This window comes from Oenanthe melanoleuca, chromosome 5 (assembly GCF_029582105.1).
Source record: "Oenanthe melanoleuca isolate GR-GAL-2019-014 chromosome 5, OMel1.0, whole genome shotgun sequence".
NCBI classification, from domain to species: Eukaryota; Metazoa; Chordata; class Aves; order Passeriformes; family Muscicapidae; genus Oenanthe; species Oenanthe melanoleuca.
The window spans coordinates 30,945,846-30,965,272 of record NC_079339.1 but is presented as its reverse complement, the minus strand read 5'-3'; the positions used below and the strand labels follow the sequence as shown (position 1 = coordinate 30,965,272).

At 33.9% G+C, this 19,427-nt stretch overlaps 1 protein-coding gene across 2 annotated transcripts in view; it reads right to left on the bottom strand.

Moving 5' to 3' along the window:
- The window catches only part of FMN1 (formin 1), a 168,983-nt gene that overhangs the window by 15,667 nt on the left and 133,889 nt on the right, over positions 1 to 19,427 (bottom strand). For both annotated transcript variants that reach the window (XM_056492805.1, XM_056492806.1), the window contains one exon: positions 146 to 197. In XM_056492805.1, coding sequence (XP_056348780.1) covers positions 146 to 197 — 52 coding nt within the window. The remainder of the gene's footprint in view (positions 1 to 145; positions 198 to 19,427) is intronic.

Genomic DNA, 19,427 nt, shown 5'->3' with positions numbered 1-19,427 from the left:
TTTCCTGGAAGACTGCATAAGAGTTTTTCAGAAAACATATTACTTCTTTGAAATACAGATCCTTTTTGCTATTTAATGTAATTCATAAGTGCAGTAATATCTTTGATCAAAATAAACTGTTAAGAAGCACTAGCAAAAACCTTACCATTTTTGAGCATTTTCCAAAGTGTTCTCTTCTTTTTTCCGTTCTTCTTTAGCTGCCAATGAAAAACATTTTAAAGGTGTAAATTACTGTCTTACTGTTTTAGAGATCCTACAGATTTAACATCTCTTATTTTCAAAACTGCATAGTTTGTGTACTAACTATGATAGAAGTGGTAAACACTTGCTAATTTTCTATTTTTATTTATTTCTTGTATGCAATGAATGCTTCTACTGGAGCAGTAAAGTGTATTGAGTTAGAAAAGTCATTTAAAATCCATATTATAATATATAGTGTTAGCCATTAATTGAATAAAATGTAAATAATTAAGCTTCACTTTCAGATTTTTTAAAAAGAAAATAATTTAAGCTGTGTTTGTTTCTTTACTGTTGCAGGCCAGAACTCACAAATTTAAATGTGTTTCTGCAGGATAAATGACTGGAAGTTCAATTGGAATTGAACAGGTACCAAACATATTTAACACCAACTACTCCATAGAGCTATCACATTTTGTTCTGGAAGCTCAAAAGTGAAAACATATGTAGTAGATTCTAAATGCATGGCATGTACATGATTTTTTTGAAAAATCAGCCAAGAATTTGAAATATGGTCAGTGAATCTGAGCCCCTCTATTACAGAATGCTCACATGAACTACTTAAAAGGATTTGATTTTCAGAAGATAGGCATTCTCTACTATTGAAAAAGTTCCTTGACCTGGATACTCAAAGCAAAACCACTAGATTTTGTTGATCAAGTCTTACATAGAGACTACATATACAGAGGAGCAACTTCAGTTCCAGCAGAATATCACACATGTAAAATAACACTATTGTGGAAAAGTTATTCCTACTCCACATTAAAATAATCCTGTAAGTGCTAATGTTAATATAAACAGAATTCAGACACTTTTTTACACAAAGATAAAGAACTTTAGAAATTTCGAACTAATTTTCCAGTCAAAATTTGTAATATCCTGCTCTTTTTCTCCCCCTCCACAACCTGCAATGACTAGCACAATCAATACTGTCAGTATAGGTTTCCACAAAATAATGTGTTTTTGTCAGCAGAGTCCTCAAAGCCCCATAGTGGAGATATTTATCCTTGTCTTAATTTGTGGAGTTACTGAAGGCAATTCAAATGAATTACACAAACGAATGAACTTATTTCTTTTTATTTCTCTTGCAACATCATGTTTGCTTGCATAGGATTTGCTTTTTGCAGAAGTGGAATGATGTAATCCTTTCACCCTTAGACCATGTGTTTGATTTTAGTTTCATCAGCTTAAGAATATATTAACAGCCATATCAGACTGGCACAGGGGCTCACCCAGCCTAATACCTGCCCCTGAAACAGGTGCTCAGTTACAATTATGGACCAGGACTAACACATTTCCCCTGAGTGCACTCTCTGCCTCAGATTCTGTAGCTCATGTGCTTCCTGCTTTGAATGCCACTGTAATCTAATTCTCAATGGATTCTCCCTCAAGAACTTGCTCATTCTTTGCTCAAGCTTTTATAAGCTTTCTGTCTTCCACAACCTGCTATGGAAAATGTTCTACAGCCCAGCTATATGCAGCACATTTTGCTTGTTTTGAAATAGGCACCTGGTATCACCCTTGTATCAGAGAAAACCTGACTGCAGTGAACATTGAAATACAGAGTCTATTGGCATGAGCATTTGATTTGGTTTGCAGGTAGGTTTTGGTGCTTGTAAACTGATTCCCATTAGAAGGAAACTAAACAGGAAGCTCCACAGCAAACACACTCCAATATTTATATATATAAAAAATATATAATATATATAATATTTATATATATAGAGACAAAAGTAAAATTTGGGCCTTCAGACATTTTTGAATACATGAGGTGGATAATCTTATGAATTTGCCTTATTAATCAGATATTTGTGATGACTTCCTTTTACTGAAATGCAGAAGTCACTATGAAGATTCACCATCCTTTAACAGTTTAAAAAGTGAAGTAGTATTAGAGTGAAATGGTAAAAAATCCTCCAATTCATTCCTTCTACATATTCTACTTGTTGAGGATGGAAGATAACACGAAACACTATTTTGAAAATGAAAAATTACCAGAAAATATTTATTTTTTTAACAGGTGTAATGTATGTACAGCAGCTTCCAGTTACTAGAGAACCAATACCTCTTCATGCATCAGGCAACTATGAAATAGATCTCTAAAGAACAAAGGAAAGAAAATACTGGATACCAGCAAAGACTGAAAATTGAGAACGTAAGTAAATGACAGAGGCAAGCAGAGAATGCACTAAGAAAAGTGTAGAGAAAGACAGACAAAGAAACAAAAATGGGTAGCCACAACTACACAAAAATCTCTCAGTTACTTCTGCCCGTCTAGTGAAAATTTTAACACTCATTGAGTCTGACTGGATAAACTTTCTGGTGTTTCTCTCTGATCTTAAATGTATGAATGCATGTAAGGATAATTCACTGAAGTGTATTGATCTAGTTGGACACATTACAGCTTTTCTTTTATTTTTCAGTATTTTACTACTTTTAGATTGGAAGATCAGATGCATAAAGTTTTTACAAATTTTTGAAGCATTTTGGAGCAGTGATAATCTTCCAAATGACAAGAAAACTGCAGCAACTAGCTGTTGGGATGGAGATATCAGAACTACTAATTTTATATTCCAAGGCCAAGTTCCTGTGATTCAAAAATATATGCTTCAAGAACTTTAAGAGACTGCTTTGTAAATTATAGTGTTTTCTGCATAGGAAAATTCCCCCTAAAACAAGTATTTGATTTTTTTTTCCTTGATGACGGAGATATGTCTTTTCTGACTCATGTCTTCCAATCAATCACAGTAAGATTAACACAGAATCTATGATCAGACATAGATGAAAAAAAACCAAAAAACTCCGACCAAAACTCAACCTTAAAAGCAAACAACAAAACCAACCAACCAACCAAAACAAAACCCCTACCGACATTCCTCTTGGAACTTTATAAAGCCTGGACAGAGACTGTTAAAACAGTGACAAAAGGTTGTTATGACATTTCTAGTCTCACAGGAACCCACCTTCCTCCTTAGTCAAAACTAAAACCCCTTATGTAGGCCTGTTGAAGTGTAGCCAAAACATGAACCCCATCCTAGAAACATACTAACCCATGATTTAATGGCTGAGGGAAAAAAGTATACCCTCAGAGAGGTTCAGCTGGGTTATCTTTTCCCAAACTGAGAAAAGTCACATTCTATGACATTATCAAGTTAGGAGAACAAGAAACAATTGACCTTATTTTCGTGGTCTTTGTAAAGCACGACCATGCTTTGAAAGCATTATCACCATTTGAAAACAGAGATCCAAATCTCTTAGATATTATCACTGCTGGTATACTTGGATATCTGAAATTGAACCCAGAAGGCTCCCAGGCTATTTTCACCTTCAAGTACAATTGCCATGGAAGAGAAATTGTTTAATAACCGTGTTCAATCAGGGACTTTGGAGAGTAGAAGAAAAGCCTCAAAGGTGTCCTAGGTGGGCAAAATGAATACAGAGGATTGTCAAAACTCTACAGTTATACAGTTCTTCTGTTTCTGAACAAAATTCTTGACACATTCAAACTACCAGCATACTACACCATAGTAGCACAACAACCAGCAGGATTGAAGCAGGATGAAATAAGCCTTCTTTGGTTTTGACTTGAATATATCTATTTAGTCTGAAAATTTTTGAACAGATTTAATTTTTAATTTTAATTTTTTTAATTTTATGGCTTGACTCAAGTCATATTGGCCTAAAAGTAGCAGCATGGGAAACAAAATTTCCATAGGGATGCACTTGCTGGCACATGGCATTTCTTTGAGCTGCAAAGAACTACCACAAGCAATTGAAACCCTTGGGTCTAGCAATCTAAACCCCTTCCCAAGGGTTGCTATTTTAAATCATTGTGGGTTAACTGTGGCCAGTAGCTATGCACCCCACAAAAACTCACTCACTTTTCCCCCTTCCCCTCAGTCAGATAGAGGAGAGAATAGGAAGAGCAAAGATCAAAAAAACTTACAGGTCAAGACAAACATAGCTCAATACATGAAGGGGAAGAAAAAACCAAAGTGATACAAAAGCAGAGTCATGCCTAGCCATTCTTGGAGCAATACTCCCTCTCCCAAAATCCTTTCCTCTCCTTTTTCATTGCTGAGCATGACATTACATGCATGGAATGCTGCATTTGAGTCAGCTATGCAGGTTGTGACCCCTTCCAATTCTTGCCCACCCTGGCCTATCACTGAGGGGACAGAGTGAGACAAAGAGAAAGCCCAGACAACATACAAGTGCTGCTCACCAACAGCCAAAACACTCTGTTAACACTGTTTCAGGCACAAATCCAAACCACAACCCATACCAGCTGATATGAGCAGTACTAACTCCATCCCAGCTGGACCCAGTACAACAGCACACAGCCATACAGAATAATCATATAGCCACAGAGATGAATCCTAAGATTTAGACAGATTGGATAACTTGGCTGTTTAAATACATAATAATCAAGACTATAGATATTTTTTTTTGGTAGTAAAGGTATCCAACAACTTGATCCTACATGTTAAACAATCTGCAGTTTTCAATGCAGTATGAAGCTTTATTGTTTTTGCTGATGATAGCAAAGCCAACAGCATTCAGCTAAAAATTCATACAAGTGTTCATAAGTATCATCAACACCCATTTAATCTTTTTATTCTTAGTGTAATCTCACTGTCTAGAAAAAGACTGGGCTCTACATAAAAGGCCATGAATAGAATACATTAAAAAATTATAAAATAACTTTTATTATATAACATGTGAAATTGTATTTTAATACCTAACACTGCCAGAATCTGCTTTCTTGAAAGGTCAGTTATAAAGGAATGGAAATAAAATTAATAGCAAACAAATTTCAAACAAATTTAAAAATGTCAAGTGAAAATAAACAAGTATTAGTAAAAATCCATATATGAATGCAAAAAAATGTAGAATCAGAAAATGATTGTCTTGTTTTTTTTCATTATCACACTGGAATATATTGCTCTTTTAAAAATGTGGCTTGATGAACAAGACTGAGTCTGGTGTCAGTATGAATATTGGGGCCTTGGAATTGTTAAAGACATGGAAAAAGACTTTCTAAGTTACTGTCTTATGATGCTAGGATGAAGTTTTTCATTTCATACAGACTGAATAATTTTAGAAAGGTTTTACTTTTTGAAATTATATTGTATGATAAAGAATTTAGCAGCACAGTGTATAAAAGTCCTCAGAAATTAGGTATTCACAGTAAAAATAAATTTTGCCATTTCAGATATTCACACTTTTCATTCTAATTATTGAGCAATTTTTCTCAATAATCCTAAATTTTTCACAAATTATGATGCTTCAAAAATTCTAGAGGAGTTGTATCCTTATCCAGGAAGAGGTATTCTGAATAAACATCTATCTTTCTAGAGCTATACATAAAACGTGGATTTTCTCCTACTTCTATATTATTATATTGAGTTACTTCTAATAGAACCCTGTGTTTAGAGAAAAAGTACTACTTTTAATTTAGTTCTAAACAAAAGAACTCGTATTACTTAGTTGATTTCATACATAGCCATCATGAGAGAATACATCTTGGGTAAAACATTTTATGGTTTTTTTTGTTGTTGTTGTATGGTATAACATTTCAAATTTGAATATGAGTGCAAATTATTTCACATGGCTACAGTCCACCATTCTCATGCTGGAGCTCTTTTGTCTTATAAAAAAGCGGAATTTCATAAATTGTGAAAAAACTTATATGTTCTATACATTCTTAGCAAATAATTTTCTAATATGTATTACCTGATAAACTGTCTTTAGCCAGTTACTAACGTCTAATTTGGCAGGCTTTATGAACTCAAGGAATTCAAGAGACAGCCTGGAAATTCTATATAAGTATTTGATTGTACAGCTAATATGGTTTTCCATTACAATGCAAAAAACCCCCAAATAAAACAGTCCCATGCCCATTAAGAGATTGTTCTTCTATTCTGTCAGTTAAACAAGAAGGTCTGGGAGAATGGAATCAATGAAACTTGGGTCTACTGTGGGTCTGTACTTTAGTTAGTTCCCAGATGGATTCATTAATGTTTAATTATGGGGTGAGTTCATGATACAGCCTTGCTCTCCCTGGAAGGCTAATAGGGTCACTCTTGTCTATTTAGCCACCTATTTTTATTGAGATTTTAAGAGCTTAATATCTCAGGATCTCTAACCTTGTCACATTTGGTCAAAATTGGAAAATGCATCAAAAATTATTGGCAGGGGAATAATCAACAAGCAGTGGGATCACATGAGCCTTGTTTCTTTTATCTCTTCTTTAAATTAAAATATGTCACATTTTTAACACGGAATTTGGCTATGCCATTTCTTTTTAGACGGTTTAAATGCTGGTATAGACATCTTAAATCCTTTCAAAACAATCTTCAGAACACTTGCTGCCATGAGGTCTTAATCACCCTTCCCTGAAACAGTTCTCACAAGTTTATTTTCCTGTGCAGTGGTACAAAAGGTTTTTTAAACTAAGAAACCCACATCCAATGATGTGGATTTATAAATGTTACTACAGCCCAAAGAGTGTCTGTGCAGTCTTGGAAAGTTTCTTAACAAACAAATATCCCACAAATTATCAGGAATACAAGTTGTCAACCTGTATCTTAGGTATGTGTCAAGAAATAAATAACGTCTACCATACAGAAATTGTTAAATATTACATTCAGTATTTTTAACGTTACAAAAACATAACAAATTACAGACGCACACACACAGAGACACATAACACCAGCAGAACATGCTCAAGCAACACATTCAAGAAAGTGTTTATTATCATAGGTAATAAAAAACCTAGGAAATTATGTTTTCTTTTAAAAGTGATAATGCTGTCTATAAATGTGCCAGAACAAAGTGTTGAAGGTCATTTTACCAGAACATTACAACTAAGCAGAAAAAAAAAGAAGTTATATTTATTTTCATAAATGTGTGTTTCTTAGTGTGATGCTTCTATTGTATTTTGTGAAAGAGGATTTTTAAACTAAAAGAAAATTAGCTTCCATTACTTCCATACAAAAGAGTAATTTTTTCATTAAATAAAACTGGTCTTATTTTCCTGTATTCTGGAGGCATTAATTACAAAACAAGAGTTAGCACGACATTTTTTCAATTTTATTCATTTAATTAAACTTTTGAAACTCTGTTCTGTTAAAATGCAACCAAGACATTAATGCTACATTCTCCCACACTTGGTGTTCCAGATAATAACTATTTTTTAAGGCATGTTAGTACTTAAACACTAGAGAGATACATATTATAACTCTACTTTCTTTTTAATAAACTCCTACAATATTGTGTTTTAATTCCAAGATTAATCTCTGACTAAACGTATCTAAACAGTTTACGGAATTGAAAAATTAGTTTTAATCCTTTCAAACAGAACAAGGTTAAATCAAATCTGTTCTGCATCTGGGAAAACTAACTATCCAGATTATCTGTAACTACAATCTCTTTCTGTCAATTTTGAAGATTGACCCATTCTTATACCAAAGACAGTATTTTTAAATAGTTGAATGATTATTGAAAGCCAGTAAGAAGCAGGTCATCTTAAAAAAAAAAAAAAAAAAAAAGTACTATTGAAGAAAAAGATTAATTTTATGGTGAACCAACTGCTAATCTGTTGGGTAAAGAATGAATAATTATACAAACAGAATTAAACTAATTGAAATAAAAGAATGAATAATTATACAAATATAATTAAACTAATTTCAGAAAAGCTTTGTGAAATTTGCAGGCTGAAAAGTTTGAGGAGAGAAAATCCACAGCAATGCCTCCTCCTGTGGAATGATAACAATGATTTATGAAGCTCAAGTTATTTCTGCTGATTGAGCTCAGTCAAGATTGGTTTCACATGATCAGCTAAAGTACAGAAATCCGTGATGTGTAGTGGCCCCACATGTTTGAGCACACTAGGACATGCTCTTCTAGGTGATCCAAACGTTGGGGGTGGGGGGTTAAAGGCTGCTGCTTTGTTTTCCTTACATTTTCCCCTCATTAGGATCCACTGCTGCTGCAAAGTTAGCCACTTCTGGTGGTCGGGAGCAAAGTCTCATTGTAAATGCACAGCAGGATAGTGGCAAAGCTGAGATTAATTCTCCATAGATTTATATAGACCTTTCTCACTGCTGATTGCTTGTACTGTTTCAAAGGTGCGTATGTTGCCTTTTTTTATTGCTGGTTACTGACTTTAGTCCAGCATATGGTGGTTGGCGCCATGACACAAAGTGAACATTTTATACTAGAATTAAAGTGGATTTTTGACAGTTTCTGTCAGAAAGTTCAGAGCAAAGAATTTGTGAGACAAGATTTATTGCATATTTTATATGGGACACATCTGTTTCTTTGCTATGTTTCTCTTTAAACAGAAAAATAGCAATGAAGTTTCTTTAAGAAACAAAGGCTGTCAATAAAAAGCATGAACAGAAAAACTACATTATTGAGAATGAATTTAATCATTCTGACCTTCTAAAAATACGTTGCTTTAAAGTATGACAATCACCTTTCCCTTTTTGTTCAGCCATATAGACAGTATAGATTTTCAACTACAAAGCTACTCATATTTAAGGGTAAATAAAATAAAAATGAAAATCAAATTAAATCTAAGTATTGATATTAGATAGTCACATTTAAAAGCAAGGTGAAATACTAAGGTAGATTTTGCCTACTTTTTTAGCATCTGTAACTGCATTTTAATGATGTGAAATGTGTCAAAATAAACACCCCTTTTTCTAAAAATGTCTTATGAAACTATAGATCAATTATAAGAAGATATAGAGCAAAGTTCACCACATTTATCTATTAGTATCACTAAATCTGATATGGTTTGGCCTCTGAAGTTTAATTTAGTCCTCTTAACACCTGAATTGAAACTTAATTTGAAGAACACCTAGCAGGAGAAAGAAAAAAAATTGTAAGCATTAAACAAGAAAGTAAAAATCTTTCAATAAAATTCTGACTTTTTAACCAACAACAGTACTGTTTATAAAGATTCATATTTAATGTAAAACCAGAAGATTCAGCTTGAGAAACATGAAGTTTAAATAGGTAGAATCAAACAAGAATAAAAATAAAGAAAATATATATCTCAAAAATCACATATGCTTTCATAAAAAGGCATGGGTGTCCTTTTACTTCTAATTAAAGAAAACAACAATAGAAAAATCCCTTCTGTTGAACCACATAAATTCTCAACAAATAGTTATGAAAAACAGTTAAAAATACTTAAAGGTTCAATACTTTCTCAAAAAAAAAAAAAATAATAATTTCCTCTACAAAATAACAAATATTTGTCAATGCATTAATTCTTGTTTTTAACTCAAAGATTTTCTAGAACTTTAATTTATGTAGGAAAATTTATTTAGCTAAAAGTTTGAAAAGCCTTTAATTTGAAATAAAATGTAAAAAAGAGGCAAACTTGGACCTGGATCTCTCCTTCTTACCACAAATAAAATACAGGATACTAACATTACAAAGTATTTTGTTAGGATTCTTTTTAACGATGGTTCTATAAGAAACACCAAACTGCACTCAAATTCAAGGCACTGATATTTTTTTGAGCTTGGCTTCTTTGTGATAAACACACAGAAGAATATATTTGAAAACTGTATCTCAATTTCAAAATAAAAACCTTCAAATCTACTGTTCTCCTCATGGGGAGATCTCGGGAAAAGTAAAGCATGTGTGACACTTTAGTCAGGTTATTTAATTCATTCCTTGAAAGTACTTGAAAACAACCATGATGAAAAAAATGAGAGTGTATACAAAAATAAAAATTCTCATGTTAGCCTAATTTAAAACTGGAAAAATAACAATAATTATTACTGCATCTACCTGATCTACTTTGGTGTTTCACAGCTTGCTTATTTTCTGCTGAACCCTATGTTGGGAGCATCTGGATTTTTTTCGCTGCAGTGTATGTAAACATTTTTAAATGTTTCTGTTTATCCTCATATAAAAGGAAAGAAGGGGATATAAGTATTAGATAACAAGACCAGGGAATGTGAGTGCACCAGCTCAGCACATCACTGCAGACTTTCTGCCTGCTGTATCTCTAGGGCTTTATTATTACCTTCTTGCTTATGAGATACTGCCTATCTCTTGGAAATGGCTTCTACTCAATAATAACAGTAGATCTGTGCAAAAGACAATCCCAACCTTCCCATTAGTAAAAGAGTTAAATATAATTGTAGCCATAGTTAAAGTTTTATTTGACTACCGTTTTGATTTGATATTGTGTATTGAACCACACAAAAACTATTTCTGAGAAAGATAATTAACACAAATAATTTGCATCTAAATTCATTATGCTGTAATGAAAAGGTCATAATGAGCTTAATTCCTCTTAGTTTTTTCTCTATTAGAACAAGAAAGTCTTGAATCTTAACTTTAAAAACTTTAAAAAAAGTTAATAAATCATATGCAGGTGAAAGTAATAACATGCTTTGGAATTTGGTTAATCTACATCTATAAACACAGAATATTCTTTACATCAAATACTTAAAGGGCAACTTACTTTAAAAATTTTTCAAAAATATATTGCAAATAAATTTATTGGTTTTTTGTTTTTTGCTAATTTATTATTTTAAATTTTAAAATAATTTAAATTTAAATTAAAATTATTTAAAGAAATTTTAAGTCCTGAGAAAATTTACTTAATTTGCAACAAAACCAAAACCAGTATCAAATTACATTACAATGAAAAATGAGTGGAATTTAAAAGGAAGAACTGTCAAAGTTCCCCTACCATTATTTCAAACAGACATCACAGAATTAGCTCTTCTAATTAAACCTGGGGACTCTCTGTTCTAGGAACTGCCCAATTACATGTAAGGAAAGAATTCCTGATGTGTAAAGCTTAATAATCTTTAACACACACCTTATCCAATTCTACTTCAAGTAAATGGTGGGTCAAGCCCCTTGTGTAAAACTGAAGTTAAGGAAACACTCTAAACATTTACTGATAACTCCATAGATAATTAAAACCAAGCAGATTTCCTTTTAAGCATTATATTCTTTGATGTCTGAGGATTTCTGCTTGGCCAGAGAAGATACACTGTCATGTCTAGGGCATCAGGAACCTCTGTAAAACCACATTCTGTTCCAGAGGTGGCAAAACTTTGTGGAGGGAACTTTCAGACTGCAAGATATTCCAAAGATGAAAGACTTTGTACACATGCTCTGTACAAAGAGTTATATCCTGAAGTCAGTTCAGAAGCTGAAGTCCTTAAAAAATATTTTTTGACACTTTCAAAATGGTTGACTTGGGACAACGTTTAGATAGCTGAAAAATTCTGATGCTAAAAGGGTTAGAATTGATTTACATGCCATGAAAGAAGTATTGTTCCAATAAATTTCATCTCTTAAGAGAAATAAAACTTCTGATTTCTCCACCTCACTCAAGGTGTTCAAAAGCATAGTAAAGGCTCTTCACAGGACAAAGGTAAATTTTCAAATATCTTGCCCTGGCATCTGAAGTATTTAGGCACAAAAAATATCAGAGAAGTTGCAGGAAAGGTTGAATGATGACCTGAAATCAGATTCTTTTTTTACATTTTGAAGAAGTCTGTCTTTAATCACAGCTGTAATCTCACAATACTGTATTATCCATATGGTTTTACTCTGTCATTCCTCAATTTTGAGAGCTTAGTAGCAACCTGGTGCTTTGCCCTTTAACTAGCTTGAAATTTCTGATAACTGCCCTATGAACATTGTGATTATTATATTTGTTCTCAAAACAATGGTTCATCCTGTTCAACAAAACTGCAGCTTTTACCTGTTCTTATTGCTTAAAAAGGAAATCAGAGTTCACACCATAAAAGAATCTAATCCAGAGAGCTTCAATTTCTTGAAGAAATTTTCAGCATCCAGTATTTTTATCTATCATACTCAAAAACATTAAAATAGGATATTCACGTGCTCGCACAGGTTCAAAAAATAATTGAGAAAAAGTATTAACATACCAAAATTACAGAAGTCTACAGAGAAATTCCATGTAATTGCATACCAGATTAACCATGCTACTGTCATAATCAGTTTGTGTTATACGGTGCACTGATAGGTATTTCCAGGCTTAGTGGTGTGGAATTACAGAGCACAGGGGCAAACACAAGGTGGGAGTGACCAGTGTGAGGTTAGGTACTGGGGTCTTGAGATCAAGTGTGTTTGGGCCTTTCATCATTTAATTGCAGAAATCTCTACTATCCAATCCTTTCCAATTCTACACTGCTCTTTCCTGGCAGTAGTATTTTCCATATATGTAAATAACTGCTCATGGATTATATAATCTAAAGTGATACATCAGTGAGCATCTTTATTTCCTGCAACGAAGCTTGGACAGAGACTTAAATTCTATTAGTTCACTGACTCTGAATATCAGAACATAAAGACACAAAAAGAAAAAAAGATAAATAGGATATCATGCAGGAAATTCCTAAGAGTATACTGAAAACAAGAAAAGCCTAATAGGAACCCTGTGAAAAGCTAACATTTATAACCTAAATTCTGTTTGTCTGTAAGTCTATGATAAACAAAACGGAAGAAATCCAGTGAAATTTAACAGAAAATACAGGTTACAATGAGAATTTAAAGAGGATGTTGAATTCCAGATTGCTGACAGTGGTTATAGTAAAGGCATCAGTAACTCCAGGAATAGATTTTATAACTACCATATGCATAATTTTGTATTAAATCACAGGTATTAACACTAACATTCATTATGTCACTTAGCTGCTATTAATAGGAAATCCTTCTCTATCATGACATGCCAGTGACTTTGTAACAGCCATGGTAATTCAGCATACCACAACCAAATAGAAAGGAAGTTGCAAGGAACTGTTTTCCATAGGAGATTCTCTCCTTGTTTTCTAAGAGGAGATGACATTGCATTTTCAATTACCAGTTCTTCTAAATTACATTCATAATACATATTATAATAGTGTGTAACCTTCCAAATTCTGTATTAAGTCATGATATAGTGAAACTGGTTATAGTAATTTGATGTATATATGTTCAAAAAATAATAAATTCAAAGTTTCCTGAAAAGTCATAGCTGCAATTAACACCAATTTTCAGAACTTTGATGTTGATAATTCTTCTGGTAGTGTGGGAGACAATATTCATTTCAGAGTAAATTCTTGTTCTTTGAATCAGTTCATTGTCAATATTGCATTACTTAGGAAGCATATGGATGCAATCACATTCCAGGACAACTTACTTGGTGTCTCATGGACTGAGGCTATTGTCTAACTCCACAATCTCAGAGTACCACAGCAATAAGGTTCTGTGCTTTGCAGACTCATGCCAATTTATGTAAATCACTCTTTCATCTGTTTAAATACGACAATCTTTTGAGTGATGAAAACAGTTATGTCTGTCACAAAGTTTGAAAGATTAAAGTAATTCTGCTCCTGGCATATAAAACAGTGTTCCAGATCTAAACACAAACTTTGCCTGGTCTGTAATGTCATTGCTGGGAAGCACAAAAAGTTTTAAGCAAACATTATCACTGCAAGGAAGTATGACATATTTTTCATGTTTGACACTGGACATAAATATCCTCCCACACTGTTTAATGTGAGAACTGCATATGTGTGGCAGAGATAATAAAACATCTCAGTGAAAACAAGTGAAATGAAAAAGAAGTTATGATAAGTAGAATAGAAATAAAGCTTTGAAGTTAAAAGTCTTCACATCTGTACATTTTATTCACAAGAGGAAGAACCAGTATTTGATATGCAGAGTGGATAGTCACACAATATGGAAGAGTCTCATGCTTTGCAGGAATGATTATCTGTTCAGAGATATATTTTTTAGTTGACAGAAGCAGCTTCATAATTGCAGGTAAGAAAAATCTGGTAGATTGTAAAATCCTTGTAAGTACTATTGCTCTCCTGCTGTTGTTTACATACGGTATTTTAACAGAGAGCAGTTAGTGATATTTAACAGTGTTCTTAGAAATTATTCTTGATTTTCTTACTTCACTCTTTCAGCAATAAAACATTCTAGAGATTTACAAATAAAAAGCAACACAAGTACTAAAATCTGATATGTATGTTAAAGCAGAGGAGTACAACACAAGTGGGAAGACAAGTACGTGACTTAACTTCACATACAAGTCTAGAATATTTCTCTCTCTTTCTGTTAATGTTCTTCATGGGGACAGAAGCTGTAATTTTATTGCAGAGAGGCAAAAATTTTAAATAGTTCCCAGAGGTTTCTGATTTTGGAATGTCATTACAGAAAAGCTCTACTAGGTAACTGCTTTGAGTAACAACTTAAAATATAACCTCTGTATCTGCCTTAAAAAGCAACAAAATAGTGTCACACTATGAAAGGAAGTAAGTACCAATGTAACTTTCTTTCTAATCTTTGACTGTATTAAGATTTATAAAAGTATGTCCTGTTGACAGTAAGAGAGAAAAATGTACCTTGAAAAAATGGTGCCTTGGAGTGTTCTTAACTTCTGATTCACTACTACTAAACGACATTAACATCTTGCTTTATACTTTATAGACTCCTTTGAGAGAAAAGCAGCAATTTTGAGTGGAAATACTTTTTTTTCTGTAATAGAAAAAATTATGCTATCATCCTCCTACATTCAAAATATGTACGGGCTATAAACTAATAAGAAATTGCTTTTCCAGTTTTTATACAATAGGCACTACTAGATGAGAAGCATAAATAACCATGTATGAGTACCTATAGCACAAAAACAACATCTTGGAGAGAATATTTACATACTGAGGAACAAGTATAAAATTATGAACAAGAAATTCAAAGCTGGCCAACTGCTAGCTTTTATAACAGAATCATGGAATGCTTTGGGTCAGATGGGACCCTAAAGATCATCTAGTTCCAACCCTGCTGCCATGGGATGGTTGGAACAGGTAAACCAAGTGGTTAGGAGCCCCATCCAACCTGGTCTTGAACACTTACAGGGATGGGGCAAACCACAGTTTCTCTGGCAAGTTGTCCCTGTGCCTTACCAACCTTACTGTAAAGAATGTCTTACTATCTAATTTAAACCTACACTTTCTCAGTTTAAAGCCATTCCCCCTTGTCCTATCACTACATATCCTCATGAGAAGTCCCTCTCCAGCTCTAGTAGCCCACTTTAGATACTGGAAGGCTGCTGTAAGGTCTTCCCAGAGCTTTCTCTTCTCCAGGCTGAACAGCCCCAATTCTCAGCTCCAGCCCTCATGGCCTTTCTAATAGAATTTATTATTTATTTTATTTTCTTTCCCAATGGACTACCTCAACAATCCTCTGTGGTGCACTTCAACCGGTAGATGAGAAAATGCAGATCAAAACTCCTGTTCTATACCAGAAATCCATTCTACAGTGCATTGGACTGGATGCATGCCCAGGTAGCTACTGCAGCCTTGCTAAAATTATTAAGAAAAAAATCACTCAGCAGTTAAAAGTGGATTTGTGGACTGTTTCCATATGGTTGCTAAGATTGTCTGAAAAATTCACTAGCTCCTGACAGAATGCTGCAGTGACTAGTTTGGTCTATGACTGTTTTTCTATTGCACAGCCCCATAGATAGCACAGTGTTGACCTTTTATGTGGTATACAACACACAGCAGTTGTAGCAAAGTAATTAATCTAACCAATGTTTCCCAAATGTTAGGCTAGAATTTCTAAACATAGGAGAATTTATTTTTCTTTGGGAATAATCTCAATAGATTACTCTATTTGACACATCCCTCCCTCTCTATCTTGCTTGTTACCTTGGTCACTACAATGTATCATGCACCTTTCCCAAACAGATTTCTTTCCACCACTAATGAATTTCAAAAACTGTTCTGTCTTGACATCAGACTAATTGCTTCCCTGACTCTGCTCTAAATTAAATGAATTCCTGTAACACCAGAGTCTTCATCACCAAGATGCTTTTTTCATAGAGAAATGAAGAGAAACAGCTATGCTTTTGCTATGCCAACTGCTTTGAAGCATAAAGACTTCTTCATTTTCACATTCCAGTTCATGAGAGAAGAACTCAAACTCAGATTAAAGTTTTTACAATGCTTTCTGACCTGGATCCAATGACCAAGATTTTGGAAAAAGATTTTGAAAGATCCTGCATGAATCTGTGCTATTAATTTCTATATTTACTAAAATGGAGAAACAATATGAAATAGGTGGCAAAATAAGACATAAATTTAATTAACATTAGTCACCTATTCCTGTATGTCATTTACTTTCTGGTTTTTACTTTCTGGTATGTATTATTATTGAGGGAATGCACAAGGAGAATAAGAAACACTGTGGAAAACACCAATGGCCCTTCTAGTGAGCTGCACAGCTGCAGTAGCCAAAATATTTTTTCTCCTTTTCAAAATAGAGTATTTTGCATCTTTCTCATAGTCACCTAAGTATTCTGATTTTTTTTTGTGGGAGATAGTTTCATATCAGAAGAAGAGTTTTCTTCTAAGAAATTCTGAGCAATAATTTAATGAATTAAAGAGGATTCCAGACCAATAATTTCATACTTTCAAAGGCTTTCTTGCATATCATGGCAATTTAAATGGAAAATAATTATGAACATATTCCTAACCGCCCATGCAGTAGTTTCAATGGAAATATCGTAAGTGAATACTAATTTATAATAATTAGTAGGTCTCCATACTATAGAAAAACTAATATTATTTGTTGCACACAATAGATTATTTCAACTTTGAGAATAATCGAAGCCTTTTCCAGAAAGCAAAAGCATATAAAATACAACTAGTGACAGTTTACACAAAATGTCTTTCATGTGGGATTCATGAAGTACTTGACAAAGATTATCTTTCACCACCAAAAGCAGCAAGAATCATTATTCAACATTCTGTGTACCAGAAAAGAGGGGCACTTTCTGAAAAGGATATTAACCAACTGCTAGCATCACATATAAAGTAGCTAAACTGGGAATAGAACCCAAAGCTTCTGGCACCTAATTCCCTGCTGAAGGCACTGGGCTACATTACATCCAGTTATACAAACCAGCACTGACATCAGCAGAAGTACAGTTTATCCCCTCTAGCATTTTAGAATGTCAGTCTCCATAACACTCTCAGTGTTTTTTGTTACAACATAGCAAGTATTAGATTTAATTGGTATTAATTATAATTAGGAAATGTAAACACTTCAGTATAAGTAAATCAGGATTTTTTTTTTCCTTATAGTATTTCCAACTTCACATAGACTAGAAATGATGGGAATTGCACGTGTGGGAAAAACCTCAGTATCTATGAGTTCCAGCCCTATTTTCAAGCCAGAAGTTTCAGAAAAGCATCTGAGTTTTGGATACTTGCTGTGAGCTGGCAGAAAGATAACACGCAATTTTTTCTTACATTTGCTAAAACCAGCCACAACTCTTTTTTAAACAAACAAAACTGAAAACAGATGCTTATTGGATGCTCAGTATTATCAACTAATTCCTAATTTCAGAGAAGCAGCTGAGTTTGCAGATACGTCTGACCTTGACATTTGTCCAACGCCTATTCTACTGCATTGGACAATAAGTCAAGATGGGTTTCTGTGTTATTTTTCCCTATCTTCACTGTGGAATTTTATAGGATTTCCATTCTAATGCCACAGAAAGTACCATCCACCGTTATAAAGATTCAAATCAATCATGTGACTGACAGAAAAATAGAGCTTATCGTCATAGAATCTGACAACCTACTGAAAACTCAGAACAAGGTAGAATAAGCTGTCAAAAATGAGAACTTAAGTTATACAAAATTAAGTGTGTCTGATTAGATACCATAAAGCATAACATTATAAAGTAAAAGAACAAGGGAACATAAAAAAGAAGTGGACGCGAGAGTAATCCAAGTGGTTTTGCTCTTTCTAGTATACAGAAGACCTCACTAAAAAGTGCCCAATAAATATACATAGAACTTACTGTCCCAGGACAGCATGCAGGAATGTATCCTCTCTCTCTCTTTTCAAAAATACATACATTATTCACACACATAAGGATAAAATTTTCTGTCACATTGACAAAGATAAATATATCTCAATTTTCACATCAATAGGCAGAAACAGGAAAAATATTTAGAAAAATATGTTTTTCTATTTGAAATGATAATGCACAATTAAATTGCAATTTTATCTAAAGCAGAACTAGTCTTGTTCCAAGATCAACTGGGTATTTTTATAATATTCCACACATAAGAAAGAGGAGTACAATCAAAAGAGTAGCTCAGCATTGCAGGAGAAACCAGGTACTGAGTTCCCTATTTTTTAAGACTGTGTTGATATGATTTGCTATTCTTTCTGCTGGTTTTAGCTGGGGTGGAGCTAACTCTCTTCACAGGAACTCCTTCAGTGCTGTAGGTTGGATTTGTGACCAAAGGAGTTTTGATAACAAATCCATGTTTTAGCTATTGCTTAACAGTCTCCTGCACAGCATTCAGGCCTTCTCTATTTCTAATGCTGATGTTCAGAAAGTAGGCTGGGGATGAACAAGAAGTTGGAAGGGGCCAAGTCGAATAAAGGGATAACTCATACCACATGACATCATGCTCAGAAATAAATCTGGGAAAAGGAGGAGGAAGCAGGGGAGAAATTTGGACTTTGGATAGTCTTCCCATGTAGTGGTTATGCATGATGAAATCCTGCTTTCCTCCCAATGTGAAATTTAGTTCTAAATGGAACTCAGAAATACTGTGGCCAACAGGACTAGGGAAGTGATAAAACCCACTGTACTTGACCTTGAATCCTGTGTTCAAGTTTTAGGCTCCTCACATAACAAAGACGTTGAGGTCATGAAGCATGTGCAGAGAAGGGCAATGGAGCTGGGAAAGGGTCTGGAGCACAAGTGTGATGAGGAGTGGCTGAGGGTGTTTAGCCTGGGGAAGGGGAGGCTCAGGAGAGGTCTCATCACTCTCCACAACTCCCCAGAGAGCAGAGAGACATAGGGTCAGTCTCTTCTCTCAGGTAACAAGTGATCCTACAAATGTAGTTCATTGTAGTTCAGTTTGGGTGTTGGGAAAAATTTCTTCACTGAAAGGGTTATCAAGTATTATTTTATCAATATCAAATATTATATTATCAGCAGAGTAGTGGAATTCCCATCCCTGGCAGAGTTCAAAAAGAGTGCAGATGTTGTGCATAGGGACATTGTTTTAGTGGTAGAACTGGCAATGTTAAGTTAATGGCTGGACTTGATAAATTTTTAGAAGTCTTTTCAGCCTTAATGATTCTAAGAAATAGCT